The following is a 22457-nucleotide window of genomic DNA, read 5'->3' on the forward strand; positions in this document are numbered from 1 at the left end:
GTAAATCTCACCCCACTCCCTACATTCTCAGTGAGGAGGGCCCACAGTCCAGGCTAGCACTTCAGGCAAACATGACAGCAAGCCACCTCTTCTCATGGAAGCCTTTGACAGGTACCTGCTGCTGGCTTCTGAGCCCCAGGGCCGGCACGGGCTGGGAGTCACAATGTGCTCAGCAAACGCTTCCCAGCAAGATTCATTTGCTGCAATTTTAATTCCTGCCCATTTGTTTCTTCTGTTGGGCAGCAACTGAACATGAGCCCAGCATTGAGTTACGCTTGTTTCCAGCTCAGCCCTTTGAGGCACAGCTGCCCTGATGTCAGTATGAAGGCCAGCACAGATTTAAACAGATGGGAGAAATAAGGCCTTTTGCTTAGCTGACATTAGACCAACACAGCTTGGTAAAGCCTGATCCAGAGCAGTTGTTTCTTCCTTCCAAGAGACAGGCTAGTTTTGAAAACCTGTGCAGAGAAAAGTGACTTTTATTTCTGGAAGTGTGTGTGGGATTTGAAAAGCAAGGAGGGAGAGATCAAGTGGTGCACCGGATTTTCACCAGTTTGTTTGAATGCCTGTCCTGCTCCTGTCCTCCATCAGCATGTCTTAAATCCAAGGGTTTTTCTAGACATGAATTACTCCAGCTGGATCATCAATGTACTTAAAAACCCAGTTTGCTGGCACTACTTCCTCTTTTAACTTTCACACATAAACACAATTTCATAGAAGTGTCCTGCCAGTGCTAGATGCATGCCAGTTTAGAGTTGCACAGCACCAAGCCCAGCAACCCAAGGCTGTCTGAGCAATATACTGTTTTCCTCCATTAGAAAGAAGAAGTTGTGGCCAAGTAAGATTTTTTTTTAATGCTATTGGGTTATTCCCAAATGCCTGCCTTCCTCTATCCCAATAAATATGGTAGCTATACATGTTAGAAAACTGCTTGAAGTAAAGCCCAGTTTCCTCCTGATTCATATTTCATTTTCAAAATCCAAAGCCAGCTATCCTACAGCTGGCAATATGAAACAAGTAAGCTCATGCCATACACTCCTCCCAAGCTTTTTCACCACATGAAGGCAGCGGTCAAGTGCTCTAATACAAAACACAGGACGTGACAGACTTGTAATCTTGACCACAGTCTCGACTTTCTTTCTTTCCCAGGCAGTGACTCCAGAACAGCGTTGCAGAACTGACTCAGTGAAACAGTGCCCACTGACACGTGAAAGGCCGTCTAAAGTGCCTGCAGTCTGCTTCTGAGCTTTGTACAAGCAAGAGGGGAAACATAGGTAGGTGTAGAAAACCCTACAGATGTGAAGTAAGGGAGGTGTTAACCACAAGCAGGCCTTTCTTCAGCAAGTGCATGTCAGTTACAAACAGCAGGCTGGAGTCACTACATACAAAAAGTTATATACTATAATACTTGCACTCTGCAGGTATCAGCTACACCAAACCTCAGTGTAACCCTAATAACTTGGGAACGTCAGTGCAGCAGCAGCGACTTTGCAAGGAGCTAGACTGTGTTTCAAAACGGACTTTTTGTACAGCACTGCAGATTTCAGCAGCAGGGAGCAGCAGTGAATAGTCAAACAGTGTTCTTGCCTCAGTGGCTCATTCAAACTGCATTTCCTTCCTCCCACTTCCACTTTTCCAAGGCTGGCTTTGATTCTTAGAGTGGTGACACATGACTCCTAGACTGAAAGGAGACTAAATCATTCTGAACAAGTCTGTTCACAGGTAGTATAGAAAGATCACCGACAACAACAAATTATAAAGCTGATGTATTAAATCCTGTTAAGTGCAGGGAGTTGACCTGCAGGTACCTCTTACCTGTTCCAAATAGCAAAAAATATGGCATTTGAAGAATGGTTGCATTTCACTGTAACAGTAGCTAACATGATGCTGGCTTTGTAACATGCTTTAGCATGTTAAATCTGCTCTAAAAATAACATTAATAGAGAAATTTAATTAGCTTAATTCAGTGCTGGAAAAACATCCCCAAACCTGCCCTTGATTAAAAATAAGACAGAGCCTCACACAGTCACAGTATAATCCATTTATTAGCATACCTTGTGAGCCATTAGTGTTGATCCAGGGGACGTGAAAGTTTTGGCACTTGACTGATGTCAGGGGCACTCAGCCCCTGGTTAGAAGAAAGGGATTTTAACAGAACTTAGTGGACTGCTACACAAGTGAGATTTTCTTCTTGATGCAGGAAATTAAATACTTTTCTAGACAAGTAAATACACAGCCTGAGAGATGTGCATTGGTCTGTCTGGGTCACAGTGCCCCGTTCCACAAGAAGTGGTCCCAAGCTGGTTACCACCAGAGGCCATTCTGTTCCCTTCAGCTGCAAGAAACTCCCAGTGAACCTGTCAAAATGGTGTTAAATACCACAGCACAATTCATCTCTCAAAAGCTTTCATCTCATTGCTGAATATACACATAAAAATCTATCTTGAAGTGGTTGATGGGTCACTGCAGCTTTTTGGGGGGTGAAAAAACTTCAGGATATTGACTTCATAGAGAAAAGCAGACAGACAAAAGGCAGGCCCACCTCTCCTACCCTTAAGATAGCAAATATCTGTGTTCCCTGTTCCTCACCAATGCCTCCACTAATACCTTTGAGAAACTGACCTGTTATTCTCTGCGTACATGGATTACAAGGGTAATTGACATTTTGCCCAAGTTAATAAACAGCTGCCTGATTAATTACAGCATAGAACATCATATAAACCATCATATAAACATTGTATAAACCATCAGAACAGTGTTCAGTTACAGAAAAGGGATAACTCTTTAATCCAGCTTCAGAGGGCCAAAGCCTGGACTGGAGTCAAGACAGGGCTGCTAAAGGTAGCAGTGCAGGCACTGCAAGTCCCGAAGACACCAGCGCTGGGTGTTCCTCAAAGAAGTATACCTGGAGCACTAATAGCACTAATAGTAGCCGTGTTTCTACTCCTGCCAATGCTCCCAGCCAGTCATAGTGACATTCCCTTTCTCACATAACTAGCATGTGCCACAGTGCTGTAGGAAGCCGTCTCATAGCATCCATGTGCCATAGTGCAACCACCAGCAGTAGTGCCTGAGCTCTCAGCTCCTGGAAATAGTGTATATGCATTAGCCTTATCCAATGAACTAATGCTGTATAGAAGGACTGTGTCACCCCTACAGGTATGTCAGCCAAGGCAAAGCTCTACGTTCATGTGCTTCCTGCCCAGAGCTGCATTACTCTCCCCAGCCACACCCACGGCAACTGCTCTGAGCTCAGCCGCTGCCCAAGACCCAGGGAGAATTAACCTTAGCAGGTTTTCATCGCGTTGTAGGTAGGCTGCTACCAACACCACACTAGCAAGTTTAGAGCTAGCTCCAGCATACATACATAGTACACATACAGCACTAAAATCACTTACAGCATTACCTAGTATACAAAATGACACTGAAAATAATCAGCAGATGGCACAGCCTCCCCTGGCAAACTGCATTCAGTTCTGGTTACCAAAGCTTAAAAGGTACAGCAGAAAGAGAAGACATGAAGAGGCAGTCATCAGGTTATCAGATACCTAAGCAGTTTGGCTTGAAGAGAGACAGAGAAGCCACGGTTTAAAAAGGGATTATCTCTAGAGTGATGGACAACAGAGAATATAAAGCCAGGCCCCTTATTTCCTCTCGTAGCTGAGAACACAAGGACAGATGGGATTCAATGAAAAAAAAAAAAGGCAATTAATTCAGGAACCATAAAAAGAAATTATGTGCTATGGAGAATAAAATTATATTGGTTCTTATTGCCAGAAAAATACTGAGGCTTAGAGCTTAGTTGGATTAAATAGGGGATTAAGCATTTATATGGAAGATGAAGGCTGGTTACATTAAATATATTTTTTTAAGTTAGGGATATAAACTCTCATGCTTTAGGAAAAAAAATAATCACAACAGGATAGTGCATAGGGTTTGTGTAACACCTGAAGGACTAAGTACTTGTACTTCTGTTTTTAATGGTGATAATAGTAATGCAAGTAATTAATTTAAATGGGCCAAGAACAAATTTCCCCAAAAGGAAAGGCTATTAAAACTTGTTCAGTACAAACTGACACATACAATCCCTTAAACATCTGCTGCTGGCCAACATTAGGTACAAAATACAGTCCTAGGTTGGGTGCCACTTATGCAGGCAGTTCCAATAAGCCTTGGTGGCAAAGTATGTGAGTTTGGTTTGGGCCACAGTCCCAGTTTAAGCAGCAAAGAGAAATAGCAGTGCTCTGAAACAGGTTGAGACTATTGACGAGAGTATTGGCAGGCTTGCCTACAGTACCAGTAATGTGTAAATGTAGAGACTGGATACTTCCTTCCCTCTTTCTGGCTCATGCAGGACTCAAAGGATATTAACTATAAGTATTCTCACAGCTTCCACAGTGACAGGATCTCGGAGAAGGAAACATTTTGAACTAGAACACGGGAATTCCAGAAGACAATGCCAAGCCTGCATCTCACTTGTGATTACATGGTAATTTATTCTAATTCCTGAATGGCAACCAGCTAAGTAGGCTTTGGGAAATAACCTCATAGTTCCAACCCTTCAGGTGCTTCTGTGCCTGTTGGAGTTATAGGTATAAATTGAAAGATTAAACCAGGGTAAACTAGAAATGTGACAGCACCCAGGGCACAGAAACTCCCTTTGAGCTGCTGTAGCATGCTGGTCTGGGGAGCCTGAAGATAAGAGCTAAATCACTCCATGTTTCCCAGACAAGTAGTGTTACTGCTGGTGTTGAACTTGGCATTTAATCCTCTGCAAGACCAGAGGTCTGTGGCATAATTGCCCTCAGTCCTCCTGTAATATTAATTCTTGGGAGATAAGGAGCAGTCTGCAGCTTGTGTCTTAGGGACTTTGCCAGCAGCTGTGGGACAACACAGCCAGTGTGGAGCCAAGCACAGCCCTGCCAAAGGATCAAGCCTGGCACTTCAGTTAGGGTTATCAGCACAAGCTGCACTGCAGACTCTCCGCCATTCGAGAAGCGGCACACACAGATCTGATCTGTGCCAAAGCCAGTTTGCAGGGATTTTGGCATTGCGTGTTTTAGAGATTCCTACAATTCTTTTTTAAAAGAAAGTTTCCAAGAAGGCTCTTTAAACATTCCATTGCAGCAGGTAACCCAGTTATCCTATAATCCCTGGAAAGAGTAAATGGAACTGTTTAGCATTCATACACAAAAATTAGCCACCTAGCCAGGTCAGCACCTTTACATAAAGCTGTCTTATAGAAGACAAGTTAAAGCTTTAGGCAATTACTGCTTATTGAATCCAAAGCGATTTCTAGGACTCTGTCACCACGTGTCCTGTAGCATGACTTTGTTAATCCACAGGCTGTTCTCTGCCTCCTGTTCTTACCTTGGTAATACCTAGGTACCAAGCACCTCAGTGCCTCTGAGCTCAGACCTTCCAGGCAGCAGGCCAGTGCCTGACCCAGTCATCACCTACCTTACAGTGCATGAGTGAACCCAAAACATGCACATCATGACAAGTTCTGCATGTCCCATCCTGTATTACTACTCTGTGTTCAAGTCTTTGGTTATACATCAAAGCTTACTGCCCTTGCTCCTGAGCAGACCTGTCTCCTCTCTGGCTAGTCTACACACAGAGAGAAGACACTGAGCACTGCACAACTCTTAATGCACTTAGCCCTTCTGCCTAGTTTTGTATTTTCTACCCACTCGAGAATAATAACTTACAAGAGTGCTTAAGGCCTAAGAGGAAACTCTGCTCATTTGTTTGAATGGGAGGGAAGGAAGAAATTGAAGTATTCAAGAACACCTGCTTTCTCTCAGGATTATTTCTGCCCAGGCTGGGAACTACAGCTTGATGGCAGTATTCGCATAGCCTCCAGTTAAGCTGCTTTACCCCCGCTGAGGGGAATGAAAAAGGAAACAGTGCAGAGAAGAGTAGAGAGGAAGCATAGAAGCATAGCCCAGAGGTTGCAAGAATAAGACACACTTTGGGAAAGCGGGAAGCTGCTTTGCAGGAGTGAGTAACTTGCTTGAGGTGCATCTGTACCACGGGAGTATTTCTGTATTTCATGGGAGAACTGTGAGCACAGAGCTATTAAAGACTAACATCACAAATAAAGGGCAGCTAAGATGAATAAAGTATCAAGAGAAAGCTGCCGCAGTGCTGTTAAACAGTGATTCAACACCTGAATGTTTGAGATAAACATTACATTTGGATTTAAAGTAAAAGAACATGTCTATTCAGCCTTTTGAGGTCACAGTTTTAAGTTCTTTGTAGTAAACACAAGGGCAAGAAAGCTACTGTCTCCTAAAAAATTAAGATTTACTCTTACATGAAAAACTGATTCTAGGAGATGCTGCTTTAAGAAAAAAAAAAAAACACAAAACAAACCAAAAAACAACTAAACCTAATGAACACAAAAGAAACCACTATATTGAGAAAGTAGCAATAAAACCATAGCATCTGGCAGCTGGAAACATGTGATAGAGGATTACAGAAGGAGGGACAAGCATCTTTTAGCAGGGAAAGATACTTTAAAGGGATCATATGGGAGCAGATCTACTATTCAGAAAAGAAAAGATTCACCCTTGAGACATAACAGAGAAGGAAAAGACCCAGCTGTTGGCCTGTTCCTCAGCTCAGCTTAAATCTCTGATTCTCAGAATTGGAGAACTGTTACAAAAAGAAAATCTGAAGATTTCAGCTGTGCCGGAGCCTGGTGCCGTCTTCCGAGCATCTCATGTCTGCTTGCAGCATTTTTCAGCTGTGCAAACATGCAAACCCCGGAACAGATTTACAGAGGCAGATATCTCTCCACTTACACATTTCTGCGTGCAGGGCAACAAGTGTGATTGCGTTACAGGACTCAGGTAGTCAGAGCAACATAGACTTATCATTCTTACCAGTGAGCACTTGCTTTCTCTGCTCAGAGATCACAGACTAAAGTGAACCAAAGACTTTGCAGAATCAGCTGTAACTGGTTTTCTCCCAGTTCTACATGAAAGTCTTTCATGAAAGTCTTTTCCCAGTGTCCAGTCTCCACCAGCCACAGGCCAGGAGCCACAGCCTTCCGCTGCTGTAGGGCAATAGGGCCATATGTTGAAGTTCCTAGAGCTCAGACATTGTCATTTTAGCTTGGTCACTCTCTTGATCCAGGGTACGTATTTGCTGACCTTTGTGTACACACCAGGGGAATCTTTCCGACCACAGCCATAACCCCAGGAGGTGATCCCCACAATGACCCAGCGCCCGTTTGGCCTCTGGCACATGAGTGGCCCTCCGCTGTCGCCTTGGCAGCTGTCCACCCGCTTGTCTTCAGAGAGGTTCCCAGCACAAATCATGCGGTTTGTGAACTTGTGCCCATAGCGGGCCTCACAGTCTTCCCGTGGGAGAAGAGGCACCACCCCCTGCAGCAGGGTTCTTGAATAGGACTTCCCTGGAACAGAACAGAAGACTGTCCAGACCAATTCACATTTAGACAACAGCAGCGACCTAGAGCAAGGGTGCTCCACACAAAAAAAGGTACTTGTACATTTCATGTCAAGGCTATGGCACAGGAATAGGCGAAGCTCAGCATCTCTGAGCAACCAGAAAGTCACAAAACAGTGCTGCCAAGCCAAACCACAAGAAAGAGCTGTAAGATCAAAGAAATGGGGAAGACGTTGGAGAAAAAGGTTAGATCAAAGGATGAGTCTTACTCCTAGTTATGACAACAAGTAACTTGAACCTTGTTCAATTTATTTCACTTTCTTTGAGCCTCCATTTCCTCCTCTGTAAAACAAGGGCAGTGTTTCCTCAAGAGAATAAATGCAGTAATATTTGCTAAGTGCTCAGTCCTCAGAGAAGCTTTGGAAGATGCTTCAGAAGCATCTAAATATTATTCAAAGGGAGTTCACTTCATCTTTGGCCAAATTTGTCCCAATTTGCTTAAATCTCTTACATGGTTCACATGCTATATTAGTGTAAGACCTTTCTGTGTCCAAGCTTTATGGTAAGCTCACAAGGTAGTGGGTAACTGCCCCTCTCATTGGGATAGCAGGTTTGGTGTGTGCAAGGGATTCTGGCCATTAAGCGCCAGTGCAGATTAAGGGAGTTGTAAGGCTGAAATGTACCTTGATCCTCCACTGACAGGCCAAAGCGATGTGTGCACTTTGTGCAACTGACTCTGAAGGCACATGTATACTTGCAGTTGAACACTTGGGGTAACAGCTAGGGAAACAGGTGGGAAGGATGGGTAGGTCCAAAGTCAACAGACAAGCTCCTAGGGGCTATTTGCCTCTTGGCAGTATGTCTTTCTTAACACATGGCTTTGCTCCCATCACAGCAGCCCCAGAAAGGCCTCCTTGCTCCAAGCTCTGCATTGCATCTCTGATCCTCAAATGAGGGGAGACTGGACAGCTGGTTATAAAGTTTTGTTTAGAGTTTAAAGCTGTCTGCAGACCTTGCTAATGTATCCATTTAAGGACTCCACCAAGCCCAGAATTTTGAAACATCACCTTTAGAAACTTAAGTATTTAATAATATTTAATAATTTAATCTTCCTAGAAGATTTCCTGCTCCCTTTTACTTAGGAAACTCCATAGCAATGTGCTGCAAGAGGACAGATTCAGGCTGTCTCAAACTTTGTGCAAAAGCCAGCTTCAGAGCTCAGCTGTCCCTGCAGCAATATCCAGGGAGATAGAGCAAGGTAGTCTAACAGAGATCCCTTCCACCTCTTAAGCCTCCACTTCACTATGACAGTACCATGAAGAAGGCAGGAGGTGATGGAAACATGGCAGCCTCCATAGGCTTTGTATGGCTCTGCACAGGCTGCTGTCTAAGGGGTCTGCTGTGGGCCAAAATGTATGTAAAAAGGGGAAGAAAAAGAGGACTGTGGCCAGATGGCAGCATTACTCTGTCCCACAGTTTCAGAGGGATGCTATGGCAACCTGAACTTCCACCTTAGGCAGGCTCAAGAAGCCTCAAAATCAGAAGAAAGCACAATGGCACAAAAATCACCTCCCCACTCCTTAACACCATGCACTAGCACAGACAAATAGGAGCAGTAAAAACATGGCCTTGAGTTGTGCAGACATAAATTAATGGCCCATGTAGGCTTCTAAACCCAGACTCTGACACCTTTCTTGCCAGTTAAAGCTGCCTCACTCACCTGTGTCTCCCCAACCAGAGATGATGCAGGCTTGCCTGTTGATGTCAGACTTCTCTTTCCTGTCAGGCAGGCAGACAGGCAGAACGTGGTGATTGAAGGAGAGACAGTGCCCCTCTCTGCCCCGCATTCGGACCAAGGCAATGTCGTTATCATTGCTGCCAGCCCAGTAGTTCCTGTGGAGGACTATCCGCTCCACGGGCAGCTCCCTCTCAAACTCATCCTTCACACCCGTGTGGTAATCACCCACCCGCAGCAGGTAGCGCCGCACATCAACACCAAACCTGGAGAAACAGAGACACACGTTCTTGATGCTCCTGCTGAGAAGGAAACAGACTCACACAAGTCTCAGTTGCTGTGAGGCTGATCCACCTCCTCACAACCTGAAAAGACACTGTGGCACATCTTTGGTAGATGTTATAATGCCAGCTGTTGCAGTCAATGGGTGACCCAAATCGCTCTCTACCATGCATAGGAATTTTTTTCCTATAAAAAGGGCTACAATACTTGCAACAGGCTTGTGACCTCATTTGTTCACAGTTCCTTAAAGCACCAAAGAATGGCAAAGTGCTGGTTCACTTTAAGTGGTGAAGCCTCAAAGTTAAAAGGGAGCCTATCCTGAGTCATCCCCATAAATGCTTCAAGATTCCACACATCGTAACTCAAAGGTCTTGGTTTAAGAACTTTGCTCATGGGCTAGAAGGATAACCTTGTACAAGGTTATCTTGCTCATCACCGAGTATCCCTTGGGGCTCCCCACCCACAAACACACCTTTTGAAGCAGTGGGCTGCAGTCACTACCCAACAGCTGCTGATCAGGGTTGCTCCGCACAGCAGACGAGTATCTCGATGAAAACCCTTCAACCGCAGTGAGGCCTGCCATGGCCAACTGCCTCTGAACAAGAAACAGAGGAATAGCAGGTGTCACACACATGGGAGCTGGTTTCCTCTTTTCCTATCCACTCTGCCCCATCTGGGCTCAGCTGGTGTGAATTCTTCCCTAGATAGACCCACTGGTTCAAATTAAGTTCAAAAATGACCAGTGAAAACGTGTTGATGTATTTAGCATTTACCAGGCTATTTCCAGAGCCTGTAGGGAAGCTGGAACGAGTTCTGGCTTTCCTAGCAATTACAAGTAGTACCTGAGGGACTTCTTTCCACCTATGATCCTTTTCTTGCGACGGTGAAGCAGGCGCATCCCGCACACACCAGACTCTGGACCTGCACAGCAAAGTTAGAGCCGTTGGGTAGGTACCTTCAGCTTAAGCATGAACAATTGCTGTCACAGAGCCAAACACCATTCACCTTCCCCAAGAGACTTAATCCTCATTGTAGTTGATTCTGTTGTGCTGTGCATATGGAATTCGTAGTAGATTTGATCCCATAGGTTTCCTCAGTTTTGGTGGAGGTGCTTACCAGCAGCACCTGTAGTCTTGTGCAAGGAACTGGACCTCTACAGCTATTTCCTTGGTACCATAAACCCCAAAGTTGCTCATGGTTAATGCTCTAAGGAAGGGTATGGCGACTTGGCTGTGGGGCATTTCAGCAGGCTCAAAGGCCTGACATAAGTGGTGCTCCTCCAACTAGTCTGGAGCACCCTATGCTCCTAAGAAGAGACAACAAAACCAAGGATAAAGTAGGAGGTGCAGGACAGGACATGCTTAATTGTCAGCCAAGGGTAAAAGGTAAAAAGCATAAAAGGTAAAAAGCATAAAAGCATGCATAGATCCTACAGCTGGAGCTGCAGATTTCTGCACAGAAGAAATGGGCATATCACCTGTTCTCCTGATACCTTGCACCTTCTCTTCCACATAGTCACAGATCACACCAGCATCTTCACTGTGCCAGCAGCTGTGAATCCCTGTGTCAGGCCTCACACATTGCCCCAGGGTGTGCTCCGTGCCTCTGCATTCTATGTTGTCCAGATGGATGGGTCCATGGCCTTCACCAAAATAAGCCATTGCCCTGGCTTTTGCTGTACCACTGCAATTAGAGAGAGGGTGGCTAATCAGCAGTAGGCAGGTGAACCTGATGCACCAGCACATTTTAAGAGAAATAATATTTATGTGTCACTACACACAGACAGTAATTCAGTAAGAATATGACCCTACTCCCTCAATATGGGAATATATGGGTATGCCAAAACTAAGAAAGGAAGCCCCCAGAAACTGGTTCAGAGAGAAGTGATCCCCCTGAGAGTTGTTTCTGTCTGTATGATGCATGCACCAAAGCTCTCACCTGAATCCCAGCTGCCTGCAAACCACTGCAGCATCTCTGTCTGTCCAGCCGTCATCACAGACACTGCCCCACTGCCCATTCAGGAATACCTCAACTCGTCCCTCCTTGGTGCTTTCTCCATCCATGAGCCGCACAGGAGGTCCTGCAGAAGAATACACATGGGTGACTGCAAGCAAAGCCACCTGAGAGTGTGAGGTGCCCAGAACTTGGGTTCTATAGGAAAGGATGAATCCAAGGTACCAGTGAGCTTAAAAAAAACCACCAAAAAACAGGAGAAGAGAAAAAAAAAAAGAAAAAGAAAGGAGTGTTTCTATATGAAGACATTTCAGCTCTGCACTGAATCAGAAGACTGCGTACATGTTAATTTAATACATACTGGAAATCATTAGTGGATCATATTCTGAAAGCTGAGTAAAGAGGAGAACAAGAACAGAAGGAAAGTTATTTAATCCTGAGCCAAGAGTGGGCAAGCTTAAACATGCCCAGGAAATAAATACATTAAATTATAAAACTATTACATTACCCTAAGCAAGAGAAGAGTTCTCCGTTCAGGAGAAACAAAAATGTTGGATACCATCTATTTCAGTAAAAATGGCTGACAAACTCAAAAGTCTCCTGTATTAGGGAAGGGGGAGAGTATCAGGCCACATACAAATGAGGAAATTATGCTAATCAAAATATATTCACAATTTTAACTAAAGTGTGACATCCACACAAGAGAGCGCAAATTTCCACACAACAGCCCCTCACATCTGAAGTCTTCTTGTCTTGGCAAGGTGCAACACTAACTACACCAGTTACCTACACCAGGGCTAGTTAAAGGGGTCCCATGTTCCCACAGGCATGGGGCTGAGGAATCTCATCAGTAAGCAATGGCACACTAAGGCTGCCACCATCTCTCAACCCCTCAGGTTTGTTTTGGAGACTGCCAGTTCTCTCCAGTTTCAGTTTCTCTGCTGGGCTGGCAATAGGTCTGGTGGAGCCACAGCTCTGCCCCAAAACAGCCAGGGTGCATTCCTAAGAGTCCTCCTCAAAAAGCAGCCCCCCCATCTCCCACATCTGCCAGACCTTCCCAAGGAACAGGCCACCAGGTGACACTTCCCCACCGCCCAGGGCAAGAAGCAAAGCGAGTTACCCAGGCTGTCATCCATGACTGTGTTGCTCTCCAGGGAACAGCGGACTCCCACATCCTCAGCGTGTGAGCAGTCATGCTGCCCCCAGTTGCTGTGGGGACAGTCCAGGAGGGACAGCTCTGTCCCCACACAAGCCACATCATCCAGTAAGATAAAGCCTTGGCCAGCAGCATAGTCCCCTTCAGAGGCGAGGGTAGCAGGACCACTAGAGGAAGGAAACATGAGATCAGATTCATGAAAACTCATTAATCTCACAGAGGGAATTAGACACAAGCTTAGACAAAAAGGGAAATTCCCCTGCAGAGCTCAGCTGTGATATCAGTGTCTTCCTGACCTAAACCACTCAGTGACGCAGAGAATGGCAAACAAGGAGCTTGCATATCTCACCAGCTTCAGCTTTCAGGAAGGCCTGCTCAGACCAGTCCATTTTCTAGTGACTGGTCAAAGGCACAGTAGCACAACGGGCCAGCTATACCACAGAGGCTGCCTTGCAAATGTGACACCAGGTCTGTCAGTTTGGAGAGGGGCTAGCAGAGGAGGCGTCAGAAATATCAACATTTAAGTAGTTCCCCTTCTTTTTATAGGAAGCAGCTACCTGGAATTGCAATTTTAGGCACTGTGGGAGATTACACAGTATGCAGCTGAACTGAAAAGGCAGAATTTAGTTGAGTCTTTTTTTCAGTCTATAAAGCTGAACTTTTATAATCATACTTAAAAAAATCCACAAAACACCTCTAGTGGCTCCAAGACTACAGTATCCTGATCTTAAATCTTCTTCAAGCTCATACCTGGAGGAGTGACCTTCAGCAATGGACTGAAAGAAAAGCATTATGAAAATCCCTAATACTACTCTTTTTTTGCCCTGATACGTTCAGGTGCCAAAGCAGGTGATGTGTTCAGCTGACAGAACAGGTGGGTGATACTGTTTAGTGACAGAGCAGAGGTGGCAATGCTGAGCTGATACACCTGCAAATTTAAGAAGTGTTGGGAGAACTTTCTGACTTTGGTGAGGGGTTTAGAAAGACAATATCGAGCCTGTTATCTGCTTCCAAACAGGCTGAGGCAGGATATAATACAGTTTGGTGATTTTTTTCCCCTTGGAAAGGATGTGGATACCTATTAATTTTTCTTGAATAAAGCTGCATAATGGGTAATAAACCTTCTAATAAAGACAGCATTGAAGGATTAAGGTCCAGCCTATCCCAGTGAAGGGTGATGGAATCTAATCCTTGAAATGAGGAAGCACAGACACTACACACACTCTCAGTCCTACCTGAAGCCCAGCTGCCTGCAGACTACCTGGGCACCGAGGTCTGTCCAGCCGTCATCGCACACTGTGCCCCAGTCTCCATTGTAATAAACTTCTACCCTGCCTTCACTGGGGCTGCGGCCACCAGCCAGCCTGATGGTGCCCTCTGCAAGGGATGGGAGAAGGAAAGGTCAGTGCTCAGCAGGGGAGAAAAGCAGCAGCCTGTGCCCCACTACTGAGGTCTCTTTACAGCCCACGAATGAAATAAACCCGAGACACAGATACCCGTGGGTATGCAAAAGGCAAACATTCATTGCTCCCCAACATGCCTGCTTGTCAGTGAGTATTCACCTCAGCCTTTCCATACCACCTTGGTGGAAAGAAAGCCATGGGAACACCACCAAGCCTGTCTCTGACCCATTCCCACCTGCTGTTTGCTCTCTGCTGTCACAGGTGGCAGCTATACGTAGAATCCCTGCAAGATCCTGAGGCAGGGGGATTATCTGCTAAGCAAGCCATGTAATACGGGAGTAAGATTGGCTGCATCTGACTGGTATAGAGCTGTAGATCTGTACCTGTGAAAGGGTCACAGGAGACCCCAGCATCTTCAATGTGGTCACAGTTTTGCTGTCCCCAGTCACTCTTCTTGCACTGGTCAAGTGAGAGTTCATTGCCTGAGCATTCCACTTCATCCAGCAGGATTGGGCCAGATCCCTGCCCATAGTGAGCCCACGACAAAGCTTTTGGGTTCCCACTGCAAACATTACAGACACATATGCTCAGTAAGGAAGGTCACAGCCTCATGCCCTCACATTCTGCCTTGCACAGGGACTCTTGCTACACTAGGTCAGTGTCCTCTCATAGCTAATTTGTTTTTCTGGCACAGTGGCGTTTCCAGCTGTTAACTGAAATACACTACTGGAAAGTTTTGTAATGAGACCTCCAAGCACATAGCAAAAATGTGGCTGCAACATGAACAGTTCAGACACCTGGGGAGCTCTGAGGACAACCAGTTTTCAATCTCAGTAACAGGCAAAACTCCCAAACTTTGAGGGATCTCAAACTTGAATTGTCTATTTTAAACAATTCTGTACTGAGGTGATTTTTAGGAATGCCCAGCATACAACTCTCATGTTAGGCATTGAATTGCACACAGGAGAATGAGGTGCCATTACACAGAGTGATCAGCCCAGAATTATCTTTCCCAGGGTTTCTGTATACCTCCTATAGAAAGGACTGGTACTATAGTGAAGGGAGATGCTCTCACGTTCCTTGTTCTGTTTACTTCTAGGACCACTCCTTGATATACAGCAGGGAAATTACCTGAGTCCCAGCTGCCTACAGACTACTTCAGCATCCCGGTCATCCCACTGGTCATCACAGATGGTACCCCACTTGCCATCATGGTAAACCTCCACTCGTCCTTCAAAGCTCTCCTTTCCCCCAACTAAACGCAACGGGGCATCTACACCTGCGCTTCAAGAAGGGGAAACAGAGCACAACAGAACAAGACAGAGACAAAGCATATCCAGCAGTTCAGGGTGCAGAACCATTCATCAGCCAGAGGAGCTCCTGGGATGCTCAAGTCCCACCCTCCTCTCTAGATCCCACAGACGCATCAGTGATTGCAGCCCACAGTAAGGGGCTGCTTCGGGGACGGCTCTTTAACTGGCTGCTACAGTGACTAAGACTTTGCTGCCTGCAGACAAAATCCTGGTTTGATGAAAATGGGATGTGGGCATAAGCAGCAGCCATCTTTCAGTGGCTGTAGAAGTATGCCCACTCTGAGTGTTTGGGATTGGGAAAGGATGGATAAGTTTCCCCTGGAAGGAAGATAACCACCTGTACAGCAGGTGAAAGAAGAACATGCTCCAATGATTTGCTCACCATAGCTTCACAACCTTACATTTCACATTTTATCAGCAACACTGGACGCAAGAAACAGGGAGTGAACCTTCCCTGGAGATTTACCTTCTGGAGGGACACAGGTTGCCATGGCACTCCCCTGCTTACAAACTCCTGACACAGCTTCCCGGTAGCCACACTCCAGCAGGGCTTTCTCATCCCCATGGCAGTTTGCTGACTGCAGGTGCAGGGGAACAGGCCACAGTCCAGGGTGACTCTTCTTCCCAGCTGAGCCGATCTCACTGGTACAAAGAACACAACAGAGGGATGAAATGCCATAGCGCTGCTCAACTCACCAGTTCCCCTCAGTTCCTGTGACTCTGCAGTCCAGTTGTGCCATTTCACATCCCACTGAGCCCAGTTGATCGGGATGCATAAAGGGGTGGCATTTACAGTTTAATGGGAAAGCACAAACAAGCACAAAGCACTTCCCTCCACCTAACCCATTCTGTGTTCCTACTTAAGGCAGAAGAGCTGGTTTGATCAGAAATGGCCCCCTCGCTTGAGAGTGATGAACAAACCCATCAACAGATTCAAACATCCAAATATCTGAATTAACGTCTTCCTTCTCTGTAGACCTTATCTCCTCACTATTTGGAAGTCTGAAGGTCCAAATCCCAGTTTCCCAAAGACAGTTCACACTCTCAAAACTTCTATTAGATCACTACAGTAACTCCAGCTGGTAATACTAAAAAGAGGGCACGATCTCACACCTCACTCATCGCAGTCTGGAGCACCAAGCAGACACTACTGCTTTAAAGAAATCTTGCAAATGCTGTTTGGGTTTAGCATAGCTGCAGAAATAAAAAAACAACAGTATGAAAGGACCCTGGTAAATGGGAAATGAGTCCACAAAACCAACTCCTCTCCCCCAGCCAACACACTATGCCAGGGAGACTGTAACCGCAGAGCCTGATCTTTCAAAGGCTACATGAGCAGTAACTCTCGCAACCAGACTGAGGTTCCCACCTGAGACCTAGTTGTCTGCAGACAACACTGGCATCCCAGTCAGTCCAGTAGTCAGCACAGATGGTGCCCCAGAGTCCATTGAAGTACAGCTCCACACTACTATCTTCAGCCAATCGCACAGCACCTTCCAAAAGAGGGGAGGAAATAAAGTAAAAGCTGCTGTCTTGTGATGGAGGTTTCAGACCAGCAAGTTTTGGACTTGCACATAGCTGAGCTGAACTGCACTTAGCTTCTCTCATCCCTGTTTTGCTGTTTTGAAGGCACCTTCCTGGGTCCTGCAATCGCTGCTCAGCAGGATAGCTGGTGCTATGTTCTTTTCAAAGCCATGATAACATTGCAGGAAACTTGGCTTCTGCCACAGCTCCTGGATTCTCCTTCTGTGAAATGGGGATGATTTTACATGCTACCTTGAAAAGGTGTATGGAAATGGTAGGCTGTCTAATTCCTTTTGACACTCCACTGATTTATTTACCATCAACCACCTATGACAGTCACTGTTGCTACAGCTAGATGCTCAGTAACAGCAGGTGAATCCTCTTTAAATTCTCTAAGAAAAGCAAGTTACAATGTAAATACCCTTTCAATTCTCACTGCACCACAAATATCTACCACAGTTTAGAAAGCACATTTCCTTGCTCAGTTATGTATTGTGAGAAGGATACACCTTGTCTGTAGTAGCTCATGCAGGCACACAGCACAACTACACTTGTACCCCTCACTTTAATGAAGCCATCTCTGAAAGCACTTTCACTGGCAAGGGAAAAAAGACATTCATTTCACCTATTAAATTGTACTTCATCTGTCCTCTGAAACATAAAGCAAAGAAGGTCAGAAAGCAGGAGGACAAACAAAATCTTTTCAAGAACGTTGCACTGAAATCTGCGCACTGAGAGAGCTCAGCTCCTTTGCATGCCTCCAAGCAAGCTGCAATCCTTGTGTCAGCACTGTGAAGAATTCCAAAGCAAGCCTGTAACCTTACCTTGCCACAGAAGATTTTTGCTTATTGTATTTGAACAGCTACACTTACATGAGGAGAGCTCTGCTACAGGCACTCAAGAAGCCGGAGTGGGCTGTTTTCCACATAACTTAAACTGTCTCAAAGTGGCATAAGTTAAAAGCAAAAAAAAAAAGGGCTCCTTGTATGGGAATAAAAGCATCTATACATGGCATTATGGCTACAGCAGCTTAAATCCACCCCCCACTATATACAGACGTTCTTCTCCCACACAGGCTAGCCTCTAGTCCTGATTATTTCGACAATTTGGGACAGTTACTGTACTGTGCGCCTTTCACAGGGTGTCCCACCTGCTGCTTCCAAGTCTGTGCAGCACACATTTCTGCCCTGAGCCCCCAGGGCAGTGCAGGCAGGCACCGGCAGAGACACGCGGCAGCCCTTACCTTGGTTACAGTCGCAATTAGCCCAGCCGATGGCCCCTGATGCAAGCCGGTAGAAGCACCAGGGTGTAGTTCCCCCGTCCGGGTTCCTGCAGTGGTTGTGGTCCCCCAAGCCGCGGTCTGGGTACTGCTGAACATAATCGGGGAAGTCTGCCCAGTTGAGGCACTCTGCCCCAGCCTCAGTGACCGCCAGTGAACCATTGTAATACCCAAGAGGTCCAACACCACACACGCTGGATGCTGGGCAAAGGAAAGGAGCTGTTAGCGTCACCTAAGGTGTCATGCACCAAGGCTCAGACAATGTGGGAGGTAATAGCTGATCTCCTGAAATACCTCCCATGTCTGCAGTCCTGACTGCTACTTGCTTGATTTCAAGTCTATCATTCTTCAAGGCAGCTGCTCAAAGAATGTTTATAATATGCACTGTCTAAACCCCAAGTTGATCTGAAAGTCATGAACTGCCCAGACAGACCTTTGAAATGTCAACTCTGGGCCCAAACATGGACAATTTGAACCAGTTTCCCTTACCATCTATTTCAATACATGTCTTCGCTTGCCCTGGAGCAGTACGTGAGCCTGGCACACACTCCTCCACTTCCTTCCCCACCTGCTTTGGCACCTGATTAAGACGCTCTTAAATGTGATCCTAGGCTCTTTAGAAGATTAGTTGCCTATCTAACTTGATTGAAACTGAGGAGAGCTTAAAATTTCATTCTACAAAGCAGGAAGGTGGGAAATGGTATTGTAGTTGTATGTTCCCTACACACATTAGCATATACCCTGGTTTATCTGAACTTGGATGATATATAAGTAGGGAAAGGGAACCTATTTGGGGGAAGTGAAGGTGCCAGTGTTCCATGCCAGTGCCCATGTGAAATATCTCATGGAAAGAAACCCCAACAACTAATTTATTATTGCCTGTCATGGTCCCTTTAACAAAAGAACAAAACTCTCCATTCATGACCCTGAAATAAGAAAGAGGGAAACCAGAACCAGCTTCTGTGTGAGGGTGGGCTTTATAGAGTCCATAACATGGAAGAGCAGATGCAGAAAGGGATAGCGGTTACAGCTCTATTGACTACATTGGATAAACAAAAAGCGTCCAGCACTTTCAGAAAACCTTTCTGCCATAAAGACACATAGGGCAAACATTAAGGGTACAAAGAAGCTTCACCATTTGCCTTGTAGCTGCTGCCAAGCCCAGAGGGGGTGATTGACAGCTGAAGGTGAATTGCAGGGGGCAAAAATGAGAAGCAGTTACAGGTAAGCGTCTGGAAAACACACTGTGCCCTTTGCATCACACCTGGCACTCTCAGAGGGAGTGTCTGAGAATTCAGTAGTTATTAAAGCGGAGGAAAGGTGAGCATGCAAGAAAGACGAAGGCAAAGAAAGAAATTAAAGGAGAAGAACATGTGGGAGGAGTGGGGAGCTGCAAGACTAGTAGACATGAAGGAAACAAAGCGGTCTGGCCATTTTGGGGAAGGAGATAAACAAGCATTTAGGCAGGAGGAAAGATTGAAGTACTAATGGAAAGAAAGGAAGAATGCCAGGTAGCAGTTCATCGTACCTATGGTCTCAGATCACTACTGCAGGAAAGAAACTGCCTGATGACTGAATTAATAACTTCTTGTTCTTACCTGTACTCTGCAAATGGTTTTGGTTGGGCTGGGATCCCAGGAAAGCCTGGGAAAAGAAACAGAGCAAAAAGAGAAAGATGATTATCCGATGAAATAAACATGGGCATGTCCTAAAAGCAGCTCAGCATTTTGCTGCTTTAGGCAAACATGCCCTAGTAACCAGCCTCTTCCCTGCTCTCCCCATTGCTCCTCTTCAAATCCAATCACAGCTCTGCCCACTAACAGCAAAATGAATAATTACTAGCCTGCAGAGATTTACCCTTGACCACATTGCAGGGCTTGCTTTGTTCTTTTCCAATAGAATTGGGAAGTCTGAGTGAGATGCCTATGGAAAGAAAAGCTAGAAGAAAATAATTGTTACCAGTAAGGAAAATAATGAATAACCACTCATTCTCTCCCCATTTCTAGGACAAGCCATCTATGGCAACAGCAGCAAACAGAGATGTATCTATGTGATGGGATGATGCCCCCAGGGATCCCTGTTAAAATAGTAATAAGTGTACAAAGTGGGGAAACGCCTAAAGAAGAAATACAACAATGCTTTTGGGGGATTCTGGTTTTAATACATGAGAATATGATATGGCCTATGGTACTATTATCCCAATGGGGTTAAATTACTAAGAACAAAAAATATGAAACAGAGTCTTCAGAATTCCAGCATCCTGCTCAGCCCCCAAACTGTATTTCCTCTTATAGGCAGTGTTTTTGGTGGTTATAACTTGATTGCTGGCTGAAAGATAGGGATCTCCACTCAGCACCATTACATGATGTGCAGGCAGGTGCAAGATCTTCACAGAGCAGAGTGAAGAGAAGAAACTGTACATGCTTCTGTTAACTCCTTGGACTTTAATTAATTTCTAAATACTTTTAAATGAATGTTTCTTATATTCCTATATGAACAAGGCCTTGTTATTCACAGAGGAGAGTTATGCATATAAAGACTACCAGCTATTGGAAATGGTTCTGGTTTTCTTCAAATGCAGTAATTTTGCTTCTCTCAGCTCCACCTTTCCCTGGAAAAGGGGAAGTGTAAAATCTGGAATTAAATCAACCCCCCCTCTCGAATAAGTAGAGATAGTTCCCATAGATACCTGACAAGAATGACACCTCCTCAAGCAGACATCTTTCCTTTTAAAACAAGCTTGTGAATATGGTCCATCAGGTGTTGGCAACCATGGCCAAGCTCCACCATCACCCTCTAGAAGTCAGAATGTGACGCTACATATCAAACATGAAATCCTGACATGTCTCAGAAACAGCAGATCAGATCTCAGCTGCACGTACACAAGGGATGCATGGATAAAACAGCATTTAACTGACAAATGCTTTTCAGCCAAAAATCCATCTGCATGTATCAGGCTGTTGAAATCCCACATAATGGTCTGTGAAGTATCAATGCCAAAGGACTTATCTGAGGATCTCTCAGATATTTGCAAAGAGAGGAAGGTGAGCTAAGCCACACTTTTGTGACGGCACCAAACATCTGACTGAGCCACACTCCAGGTCCCCTGACTCCTAGCATTTAATGTGCAGCTGCACACACATGTAAGCCCGCAGGCAACAGAGGGATGGGTTGGACTAATAACAGGCCGTACATGAAAGCCTGAACTTGCTCTTGGAGATGGACCATAAATAAAAGAATTGCAGTCCATGTAATATGCTTCCCTTCTAATGAAAGATTAGTTGCTGCCAGTTCACGTAGCAGCTTCCAAAACACCCCAGCACTGACCACCTTAGCTAAGACTGACCAAATCTTAGTGCAGACGCTATGTGCTGTAGTCACTGCCCCACATCCATGTGGCTATAAATCATCTCTTCCTAACAGCAACAGGGGTAATCAGTCCATCATCAAAGAACAGAAACAATGGATCTTTCCTGCCAGGGTCACTGCAGTGTCTGAGAAACACAAGAAACCTGAGCCAAAGCATCTGCAAGCTCTTGTGCATCCTGCTTCCCTGATTTGTTTCCTTGTCTGGATTTCATATGCACAATGAAATAAATCCCTCCCCAAGCCCCCAGCTCTTCCCAGAGACCGCAGCTGCCTAGATGCTTTGGAAAACATATTCAAGTAATAACAAGATCCACTTACGGTGAGGACATTAAAAGAGCCATGTGACTTTGCACAAGCAGATAGAAGAATAACAGTTTCTTACCTCCACACATCTGAGACAGGATAACAGACTGGAGAGCTCTATGAGGAGCCCCAGTACTTTGGGGATCTCCATCCCTCCTGTGCAAAGTGGGCAGAAGCTTCTTCAAGCATCACATTGCCGTTCAGCTGCCAGGCTCAGCTGCTGCCTCCTCCTCGGGCTCTGCAGCTGGGCTTCCCCGGGAGCAGGGCTCCGCACCCAAGTGAGTGGGATGCCTCTTCCATTTCTGCGCAGGGAAAGGGATGCAGGGGAAGGGATCAAAGTTCCCAGCAGCATCTTAGAATTTCACTTTCCCCTGTCTCTCCCCATCTCTTCTCCTTGGTTATTCTCTTTGGAAAGGAGAAAAAGAGGGGAGAGAATAAGGGCGGAGAACATGCCCCTGGGTTTCTCTCGCACCTTAAATCCAGGAGGAGGCAAGCGCTGGCGGGTGGGGCGCAGCCCTCAGCCCGCTCTCCCCTCCCTCTCCAGGTCTGCGCTTCTCCCCGCTGCCAGCCCCCGCCCGGCTCCTGGGCCGGCCGCGCTCCTCTCCCTTCCCTCCCGAGGCACGGAGACTGCGGGGACGCGGGGCTGTGTCCTCCTGCAGAACCGCCGACAGCCGAGCTGGAGAAGGAAGCTGCTTGTGCGCGCACACTTGCCAGAGATTAGACT

The 22457-nt window shown here is 45.8% G+C and overlaps 1 protein-coding gene across 2 annotated transcripts; it reads right to left on the bottom strand.

Annotated features, from left to right (window-relative positions):
• Positions 1-6996: 6996 nt before the first annotated feature.
• Positions 6997-21994, bottom strand: LOC130606981 (neurotrypsin-like). Of its 2 annotated transcripts, none has more exons than XM_057423660.1 (15): positions 21813-21994; positions 19660-19705; positions 18026-18262; positions 16628-16751; positions 15725-15900; positions 15077-15224; positions 14329-14507; positions 13778-13919; positions 12507-12709; positions 11372-11513; positions 10911-11116; positions 10276-10354; positions 9906-10028; positions 9137-9417; positions 6997-7423 (listed from the first exon to the last, which is right to left on the bottom strand). In XM_057423660.1, exons 1-15 carry the CDS (start codon positions 21882-21884, stop codon positions 7113-7115), a joined length of 2469 nt encoding a protein of 822 aa, XP_057279643.1. In that variant the 5' UTR covers positions 21885-21994; the 3' UTR covers positions 6997-7112. The 2 variants fall into 2 exon arrangements, with proteins under 2 accessions (XP_057279643.1, XP_057279644.1); XM_057423661.1 differs by having other exon boundaries at positions 20021-21955.
• Between the last annotated feature and the right edge of the window lie 463 nt (positions 21995-22457).

The sequence above is a fragment of the Pezoporus wallicus genome, unplaced genomic scaffold (assembly GCF_028554395.1).
Source record: "Pezoporus wallicus isolate ANWC-B61680 ecotype Strahan unplaced genomic scaffold, APGP_CSIRO_Pwel_v1 contig_1181, whole genome shotgun sequence".
Lineage (NCBI taxonomy): Eukaryota > Metazoa > Chordata > Aves > Psittaciformes > Psittacidae > Pezoporus > Pezoporus wallicus.